Consider the following 18,092-nt stretch of genomic DNA (forward strand, 5'->3'; position numbering starts at 1 on the left):
AATGACTTTTGACTGACTGAGTACTTTTTTGTGTTTAGATGATCCAAAAGTATGAAAAAATTATATCAGAAGCTGAAGTTAATCAACTTAAGATATTAAATCAAGCACCCATCTTTTAATTTCATCTTTTTTTTGTTTGAAATCAGGAAACTTTGATCATAGTGGGTCTTACAACAATGCACAACTTCTATCTCCATTATTTAGCAAATTTAACCTATAATTGCAGCCCATCTCTGGGGTGCAGAAATCAATTTTAGAGCATGTGATTTCATGAGTGTGAAAGGGTCGGTGCAATAGTTTTAATCTCGTGTTTGGGAGCTACATTTGTAAAACTCGCTTGCACCAAGTCTCAGGAGGAAACGCATGAAGGAATTTCTAAATAAAGCACCTGCACCGCGCCAGACGAAACGACACCATGCCAGCGCTGTTTTAAATGTGCACTCTTCTTCTCAAAATAACAAGTGATAGTATCCAAGAAAGCAATTTGGGGAGAGAAAGTTAATTTGGAAGCAACATTTCTTTGAATTCTGTAAATACTAAAAGATTTAAATGTGTAATATGCATCTTTAATTCTCCATCACCTGCCAAGTCCAAGAAAAGTTCACTTTGATACGATGAGTTAGGGCTGGACGTTATGGCCAAAACTTGTAGAACGATATATGCTTAATTTCGGCCAATATGATATAATTCCGATATCGATATAAACAATATAAAAGCCTCAGAAAAACTGCCAAGAATGCCCAAAGAGATGCCTGTAAAACAAAAAAATATATTCGCCAAGTTTATGAAACTCCTCCAGAATAACATTTTAGAAATAAAAACTGTAGCCTACAATAAGAGAAATAAAAAGTAAAAACAAGAATAAAAAGTGCAGTGCCATAAAAAGAATTATATGGATAGACACTGGCCAAATCCTCTCCTTTACGATTAATTTATTGACCTCTATCCAAATGAACAAGACACTGTATTGCACGTTAGAATATGTAGTTTGTGATGTCTGAAGAAAACAACAATAATAAACCAATATTAATAACAATTCACGCATTAATAAAAGAATGACCTGAATTACAACAGAAGTAATGACACGTCATACTGCAAATCACCACTAGGGGTCAGTGCAGGGTCATTAAATGACGTCATAGGCAGGTCACGTGACCAAGCCAGAGCGAGAGCTTCACTGAATGACAACTACACAACTAAATAAACAATGGTAGAAAGAAATAAGTCTATAGTCATTAACTAAATTTCATGTCGGGTCGTCCAAGTTTCGCGGGGTTCAGTAAGACATGCTAAATGACAAGCTAACAAAACAAATGAACACCTGATAATATTAATAGCTCTCGTCACATGAAATTTAAACAACATCCACTCACCATATAACTTCACAGACACTTGTAAAAAGGAATAATACGCTGACGACCTGTAGAAGATTAAACTCAACTAATTAACTACAATAAGTTTCTTTGAACACATTTCGCATGAGTAAATTTTCTTTTATTTATTTTATTTTTTTACTTTTCTAAATCTTTTTAATTTTTTTTACCAATTTTTTGTACCAATTAACCTTGGTACACAGAAATCACGGTTACTTGCTTAGTACAATGGGGAAAATAGAAAAGTAAAAAATAATATTTTGGTCCTTTAATTTTGAAAAATGTAAACATCCAACAATGGCTTATTAGTCATAAGTTTTAGTGAAGCAGTTCAGTTCTGCTGCAGTGGAAAAAGAAAAGTGAACATAAAGTAGGGGTTTAGCATTTCAACAAGTCCACTGTGATTTTGTATTGTTTTTTTCTTCCTGCTTTGGGTTCAGTTTATTTTACACATTAGAGAGAAGAAAAACATCAACATTTCCATTGTTCTGTCTGGAATTTATATTATTTGAAAAGATAATATTCCTTTCTTCAGATATTTGATAATATATACATCCAACAAATATTATTTCAAAAGCAAGTGTTATTTAACCTATTTAAAACAAACATAAAAATCTGGTTTGTGTAGTTCAGTTTGATTTTCTAAAACAGACGGGGAATGAATTGTCCAATCACATTAGATTAAAAAAACAACATACGAGTACGTCATGATACTGACCGCTGATAACTGTGAGTTTCAGGAACGCACACGACTGCGTCCCTTTACGAATTTAAAATAAAATAAAACTTTATTTTGTAACTAAATACATATTTAAACATTTAGTTACTATTGACAGTCACCCACATACTGAAATAACACCTTCTTTTAATAATTATATGCATCTTACAGCATGTTTTTTATTTTATTTTTATTTTTCTTCTCTTGATTTGATGGGGTTGGCGCCGTAGCGCCCTGTACTGACCAGTCACCACTGCACTGCAGATATGTATAACTGTCATAATTCCAGTTCAAGATATCTACAACTTCGTTCTGACTAGTCAAAACTTGATTTAAGATATCATAAAAAAAGGAAAATGTAGATATCTTCAACTGGAATTATGACTAGTCAGAATTAAATTGTAGATATCTAAAACTGGAATTACAGCTAGTCGTAACTCAGTTGCAGATATCCGTAATTCACATGGCGGATAACTGAATTGTAGATATCTGTAATTAGAAACCCAATACAGTTGAATGTCAAAAGTGACGTAATTTGTCCCAGGCAGAATGACGTTGTGGATATCAGAAAGAACAATTGCGGATAGGAAGAATGTAATTGTAGATATCTGAAATGCTCTTTTTGACTAGGAAGAATTGAGTTGCGGATATCTGCAACACATATCCAGTCTAGCTGTTAAATATAAACGGCTTGCCCTTTCTGTTCGGCTTGAATTGGCCGCCCCATGAACTTCAGTGAGTGAAACGCTGTAATCATAGACTATAATCTATATCGAAATATCGAAAATGTGTTTAAAACTCACAACACCGTTAGTGAATAAAAGTATATTGTGATATATATTGATATTGAATTATTATCCCCCAAAATATATATTTTTTATATAAAAAATGATTGTCCAGCCCTACACTCAGTGATGCATTATATAGCTAAATATACAAAAAACACACACATCTAATTCTATAGCAGTTAACAAAATAACCCCCCCCCCCCCACACACACACACACAGACACAGTCCTGATTTCCACATTATGGAGTCAGTGCAGAAGACACAGTGATGGGCTAAATCCATTAAAGATACTCAGGCAGCCAACAAACCTGGCAAGTGTAGCGAGGAGAACAGAAGCTGTTTAAAAGTTTTAAAGAGATTATTGATTTGACTAAGGTTGCAAATATGCATTGTCCCTCAGACGGCCGGCTCATAAAACAGTATTGAGTTGTCCTGTGGCATGAACACAACACTCACAGGCTGCCAACAGTGGAGCGCTTGGTTTTGTAAATAAACATGATATGTTGATGTAGAGGATTCAGCTAAAAAAGTGTAAGGTAAGATATCACCTGTCCAGCCAGGCGAGCAGGCTCTTGGCAGCGGTGATGAGGTCGACCACCGAGGTCAGCAGATCATTAGGAAGCCTCCGCGAGCTTCTGCTCTCCGATTGGCTGCTCCGACGGCGGCCGGAGATGAAGTTCTGCAGGTTCTTGGCTGAGGCTCCGAGCTTGTGGGCCAGAGTCCTGACGCTCTCCGTCTCCAGACCGGAGTTCTGCGTGTAAACAGATAGGAAATGCAGATTAGCAGCTTAATTCGCCACCATGAACACGAATGATTTGACTCCATGTGGACCAGTTTCCATGAGGTGAATGAATGAACCACCAGTGCTGGAGGTCACTTCCCTTCACAGGTCTGAATCTGGTAATTTCTTAATCATCTTTGATATTATTGTCACAGGTCCTGTTCATAATTTTTATGTACAGGATTTCTAGGCGCAGCCAGGGGCCGGAGGGGATCCGGTTTGGGAACCACAGGATTTCGTCTCTGCTTTTTGCGGATGACGTTGTCCTGTTGGCTTCATCGGACCGGGACCTCCAGCATGTGCTGGGGCGGTTTGCGGCCGAGTGCAACGCGGCAGGGATGAGAATCAGCACCTCCAAGACCGAGGCCATGGTTCTCCACCGGGAAAGGGTGGCGTGCGTTCTCCGGGTGGGTGGAGAAGTCCTGCCTCAGGTGGAGGAGTTCAAGTATCTCAGGTCTTGTTCACGAGTGAGGGAACGATGGAGTGGGAGATTGACAGACGGATCGGTGCTGCGTCCGCAGTTATGCGGTCGGTGTACCGGACCGTCGTGGTGAAGAAGGAGCTGAGTCGAAAGGCGAAGCTCTCGATTTACCGGTCAATCTACGCACCTACCCTCACCTATGGTCATGAACTTTGGGTAGTGACCGAAAGGACAAGATCGCGGATAAAAGCGGCCGAGATGAGTTTCCTCCGCAGGGTGGCTGGACGCTCCCTTAGAGATAGGGTGAGGAGTTCGGTCACCCGGGAGGAGCTCGGAGTCGAGCCGCTGCTCCTTCACATTGAGAGGAGTCAGCTGAGGTGGCTTGGGCATCTGTACCGGATCTTCCTGGACGCCTCCCTAGGGAGGTGTTCCAGGCATGTCCCTCTTCCCTAGGGAGGTGTTCCAGGCATGTCCCTCCTCCCTAGGGAGGTGTTCCAGGCATGTCCCTCCTCCCTAGGGAGGTGTTCCAGGCATGTCCCTCCGGGAGGAGACCCCGGGGAAGACCCCGGGGAAGAGACTATGTCTCTCGGCTGGCCAGGTGAAGGAAGTCTGGGCATCCCTGCTGAGGCTGCTGCCCCCGCGACCCGGGAACGGATAAGCGGCGGACGATGGATGGATGGATGGATCTTTGATATTAAAGGAAGACTTTACTCATAAAATCTGGGCTCTTTGCTTTTACTTGTAAAAGTGTCACGACACCAGCTCTTGACTCCCAGCACCAACCCTCACTTGGACCAGCAAGTCATATGAAACTAGAGTTTGAGAGGTGGTTAATGAGTCAGACACTCCACCGCTCTACAAAACAAAGTCACGCCACTCACCAGCGCACAGAGCAGGTCGACGGCCTCCAGGATGAGCTCCTGGTGTCCGATCCGAGAGACTCCCAGCTCCTCGAGCTCGGCGTGGCTAATCCTCAGCAGCCGCTCTCCACACACACCTCCACGCTCAAACACGCTCACGTACTGCTGCAAGCAGTCATCCAGACCTGAAACAGACACAGAAACACGATCACTCATGAATATATTTGTTCTGATGCAACAAAGAAAATAAAACCAGAAGCTGCAGAGAACACAGTCCAATATGAAGGATAACACATTAAACCATTGCCTGTTTAATCAGTTACGGTGATTTACTGGCCCGCTTTTATTTTAAAAGCAATGCTTTTTAACAGCTGGCGTCAGAAAATGACATACTTTAACATGATTTATGGTTCTACATAGCAAATAGACATGCAGGCTACATCTGGGAGCTTTGATGTTGTTGGGGTTTATCCTCTCTGATGTTGCGTTCCTCTGTAATACCATCACCAAACACTAGGTGGCTCTGTATCTTTTTCAGGTGCAAATCCAAAATCTACAACCCATATAAATACATTTAATGCGTTATATAGATTTATCTGATGTGGTAAAAAACAATGAATCCCCCGGTACACCTGTCATAGATATAAACTCTAGCTACGGAGACCAAAACAGTTTTTTTAGGTTATTTTTGGACGTTTTAACAGATGATTGACTGACTTTAGGAGCCAGCTTCCAGTGGTCGGTGCAAAACAAGCTGCAATTTAATTCAATTTTATTTATATAGCATCTAATACAACAAAAGTTGTCTCTAGACGCTTTCCAGAGACCCATACCCAGAACATGACCCCCGAGCAGTTATTACATAAACAATGGCAGGTAAAAACTCCCCTAGTGGGAGAAAAACCTTAAGCCAAACAGTGGCAAGAAAAACTCCCCTTTAGGAGGGAAGAAACCTTGAGCAGGACCAGGCTCATAAGGGGGGACCCTCCTGCCGGGGACGGCAACAGCGCAGCAGGCAGGTGGAAGCAGCAACGGGATGACCAGGGGTGGGGACCGCTGGCCAGCATGCAGCTCCCGAAGCTCCGGCCCAATCGTCAAGTCCCAGGTTGGGGTGCAGGTTCGGGGAAAGGTTGAAAAGGGGCAGGGCCAGGGAGAGGAGTCTTGAGGGACGAACCTTTTTCCCCCGCCCAAAAGGGGCCGTTACCCTGCCCCCCTCACTCCCACACTGCAGGATCCAGTGTTTTGCATTCAGACAGCACTGCAGTTTTTGTTACTTCCAAGTCAGCCTTAATGCAGATGTTAAATTGTTTCTTCTCAACTACCTTTTGTTTACTGTACTTCATTTGTGTAGCTCAGACATGAAAACGGAGAAAAGGCAGCATGTTAGTTAGACCTGATTAATGTTGAGCAACGGCACTGCAGCAATCTCTTTCCACCCAGCTTGAAAACAAGAAAGAAGAAAAGGCAGCAGGAAGTACGCAGGAGGAAATACAAGCAGACCCTTCAAATTTACTGTGGACCGTGTTGACCCGACAACATCTGTGGAGAGGTTCACATCTGGCTACGGCAGCAAACATACAATAGACATCTGTGTGTTGTTGCTGTGGAAGATAAATGTAAAACATGTCACTCCAATCCTTGTGTCAGTCATGTTGCCAGAATACCAGCCGACCAGAGTGGACGTTGACTGGATGTCAGCATGTAAGCAGTTAGCTCATGTTGCTACCGTGCTCCATAACACAAATATAACATGTGGCATCCTAATGTTTAGCTGAAATCGTGGCACAGAGGCACAAAATTCAATGTAGATGCTAATGATTCAATTATAACTGCTGATTAATTCAATGTTAACACGCTAAAGGTACTGAATGTGCCCGTTCACAGAACTGGTGCTTTTATAAAACTCTTAGAAATCACTTTTTGTGTCAACTTGCACACGTAGCTGTTATTTGATCCACAGGATTCCTGTAAAAAGGATACTTATTTCTAACCCATCCTACTTCTTTTTTTTGTCTTCTCTTAGTTTTGTTTTCTTTGGTAAATAATAAAGCAAATGATGCCGATACCAATTAGATTATTTTTCTTGGTGCGACCGAACAAAACAAAAAAATGTGGCAGATTGCTTTGTGAAGAGCACAATTATGTCCTATGAACTTAAAGCTATCACAATCAGTGGGCGGTCAATTGCTGATAATAATGATGATAACAATAATGATAATAAAAAAATAAAATAATAATATTAATAATAATAATAATAATAATAATAATAACGACGACAATATATATGATAAACATGTTAACCATAATTGTTAGCATTCTGTTTCTCATTCAGTTTAGCTTCTGGTTAAGAGTGTTTTTTGTGATTGATGGAAACTAAATAGTGAACCATTGATGTAATGGATTATGCTGCTAGATCTGCAAGTGAAAGTGCTTTTAAATCTACGTCTGAACCCTGTAATGAAATATTAATAGCGGTTATGATACTATTCCCATCAGATAATCAGAGATGATGAGCACTAGCTGCTGCAGAATACTCCTCTCAACACCCCCTCTGCGTTTCCTCTATCTACATCTCAGGAATCTCCGAGTGAGTTTAGCGATCGATGACCATGCCCTTCTTAATTTAAAATTACAGGCTTTAGGATTCACTGCAGACCTACTAATCAGCCTTTGCTATCATTTTGTTACGGGTGGTTTCCCTCATCAAAGTGTGCCTACAGGGAGGGCAGATTTCTTTTAGTCTGCAGAGGAAACAGCAAGAGAGCTGTTCACTGCTGCTCGTTCCGAGTAACACAACAGCTGTCACATCACGTTTGTAAGATGTTTCAGCTTGCTTGAAGAATTTGGTCATTATTGGCTCTTTTAAAACCAGAGCGGTTCTAGGTATCGTGGCTTATTAAAAAAAACCACCTGAGAGCCACAGAAGGTATCTGAGGATTCAGTTTGTGACATGTTTTAATGTGCAGTAAGACCAAACGCAGATCCTGGGAAAACAAATCATGTAATGTAGACATTTAAAATCTACTGGAGTTAAGGTGTGCTGAGTTTTGACTCCAAAAAGGATCAGCTATACACCGTCTGTGTCACTGTGTCACTGGTTTTGCTCATAACTTTCATAGATGCAATTTCTAGCCACAGCCAATGGGGGCTCCGGTTCAGTGGTGCTGGGATTTTTATCTCTGCTTAAGGTGGAATTTCCTCTCTGGGTCAGGAGGTAGGGCCTCAGGTGAAGACGTTTAAGCATATTAGGGTCAAGGAAGATGAGAGTGGGAGATCAACAGGTTGAGCGGTAGAACTGACTCTGTACAGGACTGTTGTGCTTTAAGAGACAGTTGAGCGACTTGGACGGCCGGTGGACTTGGACGGCCGGTGGACTTGGACGGCCGGTGGGGGAGCGTGGGCATCCTTCCAGGGCCGGCTACGCTGGTCCTGCCTCCTGGCTTCGGCCTCCGCTCCCCCTCCTTCCCCCCCTACACGATTCATACGCACATAGGCGAAGGGGCGAGGGGTCCGGAGGGTGTGGGGGACATTGTCCCGCGTGGCCCGGCACTCCCCGCCTCACGGTTTTAATAACACTGTAGACACTGCACATTCAACATTTAATAAATACATTTAATAGGATACTTAGTTCTGGAGGGGGGGGATCATTGTCAGTATGATACTCTGACCTCCCCCTCCCTGTTTTTATTGCATTAATTACATGCACGCAACACCAGGGTTGGCCCACATCACCCACGTTCCCTCGCCGGCCTGGGATAGTTGGGTCGCGATGCCCGGGTCTGGCGGGGCCCACACACTCTCTTACCAGTCGGTCAACGCTCCTACCATCATCTGTGGCCAAGAACGGGGGGTGGTGACCAAAAGAACAGGATCGTAGATACGAGTGGCTGAAATGAGTTTCAGTCATAACGGAGGGGTCTCGGAGGGGATTCGCTCCTTCACGTAAAGAGAAGCCATTTGAGGTGGTTCAGCATGTTGACATATCTCCCAGCTGGCCAAGGAGCATCTCAGTATCCTGGCCTCCTACTCAGGCTGCTTACCCCACTAACAGAAAAGTTGCTAAATTCAATTATTGGGTAATTTATGTCCTTTCAAATTAAAAACCACTCTACTACTGCTATGTAGTATTTATTATATTTTAATAAATTATATTTAATTATATTAAATTATATTTTGAAAGTTAAAACAACAACATGTAATAATCTGGTCTATGGAGAGCTGGGAAGGATCCACTGTGTATTGCGGTCAAAAAGAGAGTCATTGGCTTTTGGGGGAGGTTAGTAGAATGTAAAGAAAGTAAATTAAGCAGAATAATGTACGATTGCCTAATTAGACTGTACAAGGCCAATGTATTTCAGTCACCATGGATTCTGCTAGTAAAGCGGATACTGGATGACTGTGGTTTATCTCACCTCTCTCTCAAACATGTAATAACATTGACTGGTTGAAACTAACTGTTGAGCAAAGGTTGAAAGATCAATTTCTACAAAAATGGAGAAGTGAACTTTATAGGATGACATCATGTGATATTTATGTAAGGTTTAAGCAAGAGTTTAAGCTAGAACAGTACTTATTGTGTCAAAATCAAAAGTATAGACAGGCCATTTGTAATTTTAGGATAAATAACACCAGAATCCCCAAAGTCACTGGAAGGTATAAAGGTCTGGATAGAAGTCAGAGATTCTGTAACCTCTGGAATTTCAACCGTATTGGAGATGAATTTCACATTTTGTTCGAATGCAAAAATGTAAATATAATGAATCTATTATACAAACCGACCATCTATGTTTAAATTGATTTGTTACTACAAGAGTCACTGACAATACTGTGCAAAGGGTGAGGACAATCCAGCAGAAACGCTGAAAATGATGCTGCTCCTGTGTGGTCAGATGTGGTACCCTACATGAAGTGGCTTTAATTTGAAATGACAGAAGAAAAAAAAGATCAAAGACTGAAATATGTGAACATTCAAAGGAAGCTTTCTGTAGTTTATGTAAAAATTGGTTTCCTTTATTTTCTATGACGATATCTCCCACAGATGTTTAATTAAATGGCTGCATTAATGTTTAAAAAACACCTTATTTTGTCTCACAAGAGAAGGCCAAGTAATACTTGGGAAAAGCATGGTTATACCCAAAAAACATGAAAAGGATTATATTTCTTTGGCATAAAAAATATTAAATGGAGAACAGCTGAAAAATGCCCTGAATACAAAGCTCATGTGCTACAGTGTTTTTGTCTCCTGGCACATCTTGTCTGTCTTTTTCTCATGGTACAATCAAGTTCACAAAAGGGTAGAATGGTGCAAGCTTTCCGAACACTCTTCCCGTCTAGTCGTTTGTGATGCTGCTCTCATTTCTACTCTCAAAAAGTGACAGGAGCTGATGTTTCCAGAGGCCATTAGACGATCTAATAAGCACATCGTCTGAAATATAACAACGCTTGAACACGAGTCATAACAGAAGCGAACACATTGTTCTACTTATCACTGAATACAGGAAATAATAAAAACAAATTGATTATTATGCTCTCACACAATTGCGAGAATATAGACTCTAAATCCCCTCCAGGGTCAAGAGAATGTATTTGGAGAGGTTTAGGCAGCAAAAATACAATTATGCTTTGAATGAAAACATGATGTGATTTGAGCATCCTTTTGCTGCCATTAAACACAACCTCACCTCTACTGGTTGTAATGAAACAATTCCAGTTTTTTGTGGAGAAGTATATTGTTCTTTCATCGGGGGCCTGAGGCAAGCCTCATCACCGTGACAACCAAGCAGGTCTGACAGGCGACACGACGTGAGGATGTCTTCTTTACGCTCTAGCGTCAACAAGCTTGGTAAGAGCCTCCGCGCAACATCCCGGCTCGGCGAGACCGGGCTCCGAGCCAGACCTGCAAGTAATTTGGTCATCAGTCAATGCCAGTCCTTGGTATAGGCGACGTGGGCTGTTGCCTCGGGAGACAACTACTGAAACAAGTCATTTTTTCATCTGGTCATACTGTATACCAGAAGAAAAAGCTGTTAAATACTCCACGTACATTATTGGGTTATTAGGGCCCGAGCACTTACAGTGCGAAGGCCCTATTGTATCTGTAGGAATTTTTTTTTTTACTTGTTTTTATTTTTACGACGAAATGAGGGCCTTTTTGCCCCCCTAAACGTAAAAAAAAGTCACCAAATTTTGCACGCAAGCCAGGCTTGGTGAAAAATTTGATATTTAATGGTTTGCATTCATGGCGTGGCCTACTGGCTCAACAGCGCCCCCTAGAAACTTCGTGCCTCAAGCCCCACAATACGGTTTGACGAACATGCACGAAAATCGGTACACTCCTGTATCATGTCGCAACTTAAAGAAAAGTCTCTTGGTGCCATGGCTGAAACTGAACAGGAAGTCAGCAATTTTGAATTAATCGTGTAATTTTGGCACAATTTATGCCATTTCTTCGGCCGTTAATACGGCCCGAACCGTAACGTGCACCCAGGTGTGTTATACATCAAAATGTGCATCTAGATCCTGCGACGATGCGCATTACTTTTCTCAGTCAAAAGTTCCAAAAAGCACGCCCCCGCTTCATCTGATTGGTCCATATTTGATAGTCCCTACTTTTGAATGGTCTGACATAAAGAGTCGTGGGTGGTGTCATCGGACTTTGTTTTGAGTCCTTGAACATAATTGGTGCAAATTAGCCCCGCCCCTTCTTCTGACTGGTCAATATGTGATAGTTCCTATTTTCTCCAATAACTTTTGAATGGTTTGACATAAAGAGTCATAGGTTGTGTCATCGGACTTAATTTTGAGTCCTTGACCTTTATTGGTGAAAATTGCACGCGCGAGGGCCCGTTCATCGCTGCTTGCAGCTTTAATTGTTTATTATTCTCTTATTTATTTTAATGGTTTTATTATTTTACATAGGATCTTTTTTTAGTGATGGAAACACCTTTTTCAAACACAGTTTTTTCTGTTGTTGTAACAGTTCGGCTGTATTGTGAATGAGGCCGCTGCCTCAGTATACCGTCTTAAAAAAAAAAAAACTAATTAAGTGACTCTGATGTCTTTGATTTCTTCAGCTATCTAAGATACACCTTTTTTTTTTTGATTTAACCACTGCCAGGACCAAAAGCTCAGCTGCATGTTGAGTCTTATTTCTTGAATGTCGTAGAGAAACAGAGGCAACATGAGCAGAGAAGAACCTGGGTGTCAAACACGACACCAGGTTCTCTCGCAGTCTGATTGGCTGATGCTTGCGTCTCCTCTGATCTTCTCACAGGAGGAAAGCTTCCACCACAAAGGATCCACAATTCAGTTCTGTACTTAACTTCAACTCCTTCAAAATAATGAATAGCAACGTTGTTTTATGCTTCCAACACAAGCATGTGAGCGAGTGTTTACCGCAGTCGCCTGAATCAGAGCTGTAATATAACATCAACTTTAACTTGTTGTGCAGTGGAGAGGTAAGAAACTCTTGTCTCAGGTGGGGTCGTGTATGCTAATGTGGTTTTTTGCGTTTACTTAATTTATGTTGTAATATGTGTTGGAGGATCTGGGGAATGTTTATTAAATTAAGACTATTTTTTCATCAGGTATATTAAATTTTGTGCTTTGTAATTCATGTCAGGTCGGCTTTACTTCCTGCCTTGCGGTGTCGGAGTTACTGTAGCTACGACACCTTTCCCATCATCGTAAATGAAGAGTGAGCCCCTTCACTGCCTGAACCTGACATTAATCACACACACGACACAGACACTAGCCACTGCTTTGGGAAGTGGTGGCATTTTTAGGACTTTCCAAACACCAAAAGACTTTTTAAGACTTAAGGATCTGTGGAAACCTGGATAAGGGTTCACTCAGACTCTTAAAATAGGCTTTTACCAAGGTTGTAAACACTAACTTTGGTTTTATTTTCTCACATTTCAGGATTTAGTAATATAACCTGACATAGAAATAACTAATCCAAATTGCCTATATGCCTAGATTGAATGTTACATCTGACCATCAATCACGAGTGTAATCTATTTTGATGAGCTTTGGGAGAACGAAGACATGGTCCAATATAGCAGCTGATTACATAAGAGGGCTTTGCAGCCATAAAAAATGATCTTCTGATTCAAGCATCTGAAATGTAATGTAAGACTTTGCTTTACTTCTTTGCCGTTTTTGAGTTTTTATTTTTAATGTTCTGGCTCACAACTTTTACATAATAAGCAGGTGGAAAGACTGAACATCTGGATCCAAAGCTACAGAAAAAAAAAAAAAGTTCTGCAGTATTTTGATGAAGCAAATTGGTTTTGTGTCAGCACAATTGAACATTTCATGTCCAAAACAGGGTCCTCTAAATCAGTGTCTCCCAACCTGGGGTCCGGGCCCCCCCTGGGGGGGCGCCAGAGATCTCTAGGGGGGCGCGAAACTTTGTCTGCTTTGAAATTGTGCAGTTGTAAAAATTACATTTGCGAATGAGTCATTCATAAGACATTGTTAGGAATCATTTATGAATGTCTTGAATATTTTTTCTGTTTTTTATACACTGGTGACAAACAGGAAATGATTTAATTCCTTATTATTATAATATCATTACTCAACATTTAATTTACTCCGACAGGTTGTTAAAGAAAAATATCAAAAAAAATTGGTCTCATATTAAAAGAGACATTTTTCAGAAATATTTTATGTCCTTTTATGTCCTTTTGTGCGTATTTTATACATTGGTGACATTGGAGAAAAACAAAGTCATATGTATACAGAGTAAACCAAAGAGAAATGTATCAAAAAAACATAATTAATGTTCATTTTTTCAATTAAAGACTATTTTGGTGCTAGTACGTACGGGTCGGGGGGCCTGGCTGGTCTTAGACACAAGTAGGGGGGAAGAAAGGAAAAAAGGTTGGGAACCACTGCTCTAAATGACCTAAAACCAACTCTGAACCTGAAACACGAGTGAAGAGACAGCAGCTACGGAGGTAATGGATGGCCAATCATGCAGCAGTCCAGGGGAGACTCGACTCTCCTGGGTAACATCTGCAAGCATATGAGGGACGGCCCCTCTAGTGTGTGTGTGTGTGCATGCCTGTGTTTGTCTGGCCGGAGAGTGTTTGCTGAGTCAAAGGAAAGCAGATCAAGATATAGCTGTTCAGCTGCAGCCCCTGGGTCCCAAAACAATGAATGCATCCAGCTTCTAACCTCTCAACAAACATGCATCTGCAAAGCACACACACACACACACACACACACACACACACACACACACACACACACACACACACACACACACACACACACACACACACACACACACACACACACACACACACACACACACACACACACACACACACACACACACACACACACACACACACACACACACACACACACACACACACACACACACACACACACACACAGGAAACAGCATTGATTTCCCCAGCCTCAAGTCCCAGCTATATAACACAGTCTTCTATCATAACCACACTAACAACAATCGGGAGGGAAGTGGAGTGGGAAGTAAGCAGAGGAAGGAAGAAGATGGGAAAAAAGGAGAAAAAAAACCCTCGTAAGGCAGCTGCTAAATTGCTTACAAACCATTTTACACACAAACTTTTTAATCAGCGGCAAGCAAACAGCATTCGCCCCCCGCCCTCTCCTGCTTCCCTCCACCGCCGAAGTGTAAATGAAGCGTCCAGGCCCAGAAAGATACAGAACAGGAAATAAATAAATAAAAAATAGCTGTAAGCTGAAATCCAGCAGAATTTTAAACAGAACACTCTTAACCACATGAAACTTGAATCAATGCTGGTTTTGTGTCTTTTGAAAAGAAAACCGAGCGATCTGTTTTGAAGATGAGACTATTCCCTTTTGAGCAGTATTTAAATTTAGAAGGAAACTAAAAAATAACCGACTCCGCTATCGGCCCTCGACTCCATCAGCAGAGCTGCGGCTCATAGCCTCCAATGACAAGCATGAAGGGACTTGAAAATTAAGAATTTAAACTGCTTAGATGTGATTTTTGCTTTAATATTCAGGTCATTTGACGTACACACACTGTAAGACTGTCACTAAGTTTTGCAGTGGAACCAGCACATGTTCAACTTAGGCTGCATATAACCGTATCGAACTGCAAGTTTAAAATACACAAGATCTAGTCTAATTGAAAGTGAACAAAACTAAACTGCTCATATTTGGACAAACTAAACTAGACTGATGTCGAGCTAGTAACTGCATGAAAACATGGACTAAAATAGGTTTACTTGCTCGTTACAAAACTGAGTGACACCAAGCACCAACCATATAACTTCCTGGTTGAGTCTCATGCAGACGTAAGATTTGTTGCTGCTCCACGACTGACTCTAAACGCAAATCATTGACTGCCCTGTTAAAATGTCCAACTTTAGAGCTGAAATAAACATTTACAGCCCAAAGAAACACATTTATTTCTAATATGATTTATTGACAACCAATGGCTAGTCATTATCACTTCCTCATCTGTCATGCCACTGCACCCAGCGGAGAAACCAGTGGTTTTTAACAACCCAGCATCAGCTAAACGCTGCAGTGATTTCTGATTTAGCCACTGAGTCAACATGTGAAACGGGATATATCGCTGTAACCATCTGCAGCTATTTGATCTGTCGAAGGAACTGGTAGCCACTGCTAACGATGAGTCAATCATATTAAAAGTCAATGTATTGCTTTATGTAAAAGATCTTCTGAAAGTGGTATCAAAAAGAAAATTCCCCCCCCTCAGAGTTGTCACAGATCTGAAATCAAACGACTGAGTTAAAGCTTTTTAAACAGACTGTAATTAGGGCCCGAGCACTTACAGTGCGAAGGCCCTATTGGATCTGTAGGAATTCTTTTCCTTGTTTTTTTCCTTCTTCCGACGAAATGAGGGCCTTTTTGCCCCCCTAAACGTGCCTCAAAAGTCACCAAATTTTGCACGCAAGCCAGGCCTGGCGAAAAATGCGATATTTGATTGTTTGCATTAATGGGCGTGGCCTAATGGCTCAACAGCGCCCCCTAGAAAATTCGTGCCTCAAGCCCCACAATACGGTTTGACGTACATGCACGAAAATCGGTACACACCTGTATCATGTCACAACTTAAAGAAAAGTCTCTTGGCGCCATGGCCGAAACCAAACAGGAAGTCGGCCATTTTGAATGAATCGTGTAATTTTGGCGCAATTTATGCCATTTCTTCGGCCGCTTCTTCGCCCGAACCGTAACGTGCCCCCAGGTGTGTTATACATCAAAATGTGCGTCTCCATCCTGTGACGATGCGCATTACTTTCCTCAGTCAAAAGCGTTACCATGGAGACGATAGACGCCAAAAAGCGCACCCACACTTAATCTGATTGGTTCATATTTGATATTCCCTATTTTCTGCCATAACTTTTGAATGGTTTGACATAAAGACTCGTGGGTTGTGTCATCGGACTCGGTTTTGAGTCCTTGAACATAATTTGTGCAAATTAGCCCCGTCCCTTCTTCTGATTGGTCGATATCTGATAGTTCCTGCTTTCTGCTTTCTTCTTTCATAACTTTTGAATGGTTTGATATAGAGAGTCATGGGTGGTTTCATCCGCTAAATGTCCAGGCTTGAAGAATCTACATGCAAGTCATACAAGCTTCCACTGCAGCCTGAACGTGCACAAGGGTGCGAGGGCCCGTTCATCGCTGCTTGCAGCTTTAATCATGTTTATTTCTGCCCTAAAGTTGGACATTTTAACATGCAGGTCAGTGGAGATTGATTCCCTCCTTGATGCACCATCCAGTGGCCAGTCGAGGAACTGCAACCAATCTTAGTTCCACATGAGACTCAAATGGAAGTTAGACGGTTGGCGCTTGGTTGAAATGAAGGCAATTTTTTATGTGATGTAACGTTACTTAAAGGAGCTTGAGGCTGTTTTTTTTATTTGCAAAATGTAATGCAAGTCGGTCCCGATTTTCCCGCGCTGGGCTGCGGATGTGACGTCACATGACGCTGCATGCACGTTCTCCCCGTTGTCCTGTGCCGGCTTCACTGTTGGCTGCAGTACCCCCAACGGCCGTCGTGGCGATAGAGAGTCTCATTTCTTAAAAGCAGCCACAAGCTCCTTTAAACCAGACTTCAACAGAAGCCAGCATTAGTTTTGAGTCTCCAACAATATAACATGCTTTAGAATTGATGTTAAGTTGCTAAATAGTCTGGAAAACTATTACGTGTCTGTATTGCGTTCCACGGAAGATGTGTTATTTCGAAAACGCCATCTGATACATGACAGAAAATCAAACAAGGGCCCTTTAATTTAACAAAAAAGTTGCACCACCAGGAAGCCAAAAATAATAACTTAAAAGCGCCCACTACATAAAAAAACAAGAAAACCACTGAACAGCAGGGAGAAAAGAAACACAAGAGACACGGCTGACGAGACGCAGGTGCAAACCATAAACATATAGACGCCCCATTGAGCACTAGTGCTGTACGTCAACGTCGCCGCCATATTGAATGTGGCAAGACTGCGCTGTAAACTAATACAAGTGAATGGACTTATTTTCATAAAGCGCCTTTCTACAAAGAAATTTACGTTTTACGTCTCATTTATTCATTCACACACGCACTAATATACTTGGGAAACAGTTAGGCACCAAATATAATATATTTAATTTTCTCAGATGGCAAAAATAAGAACTTTATTGATCCCACATAGAAGTAATTCATGTTATATCAGCTATAGAGAACAAGGTAGTGCCGAAAATCATATATATCTCCCCTCACAAAAATAAGAAAAATAGAGAAACATATTTTCTCATCAGCAAAGCATATTTTACATAAACATATTTTAAATTTTTCAAGTAACAAAATAACGTATTTGAACAATTTTTCAGATTTTTTCAGTTATTTTATTGTTATGAAAAATGGTTAAAATGTTATTTTATTGTCTGGAAAATGGTTCAAATATGTTATTTTGTTATTTGAAAATTTTTAAATGTGTTTTGTTTGAGAAAATGCTTTGAAAAAAATCTGAGGGAAGAGTTGGTGGAGTATCAAGTCATAGCAAGCAAGGATCTCCCACAGGAAGAGAGGGTTGAAGGTTCTGGGTTCTTCTAGGGAAAGAGGAGAGCTTTACAAATCTGGCATCACTGATGAAGGCGATGCTCTGCATCCCTCACA

At 41.3% G+C, this 18,092-nt stretch overlaps 1 protein-coding gene across 1 annotated transcript in view; it reads right to left on the minus strand.

The window, feature by feature from the left end:
* Window positions 1-18,092, minus strand: part of cnksr2a (connector enhancer of kinase suppressor of Ras 2a) — a 119,140-nt gene that overhangs the window by 80,055 nt on the left and 20,993 nt on the right. The window contains exons 2-3 of the mRNA XM_061713574.1: window positions 4,964-5,127; window positions 3,429-3,631 (exon numbers count right to left, since the gene is read on the minus strand). Coding sequence (XP_061569558.1) covers window positions 3,429-3,631; window positions 4,964-5,127 — 367 coding nt within the window. The remainder of the gene's footprint in view (window positions 1-3,428; window positions 3,632-4,963; window positions 5,128-18,092) is intronic.

The sequence above is a fragment of the Cololabis saira genome, chromosome 22, assembly GCF_033807715.1.
Source record: "Cololabis saira isolate AMF1-May2022 chromosome 22, fColSai1.1, whole genome shotgun sequence".
Lineage (NCBI taxonomy): Eukaryota > Metazoa > Chordata > Actinopteri > Beloniformes > Belonidae > Cololabis > Cololabis saira.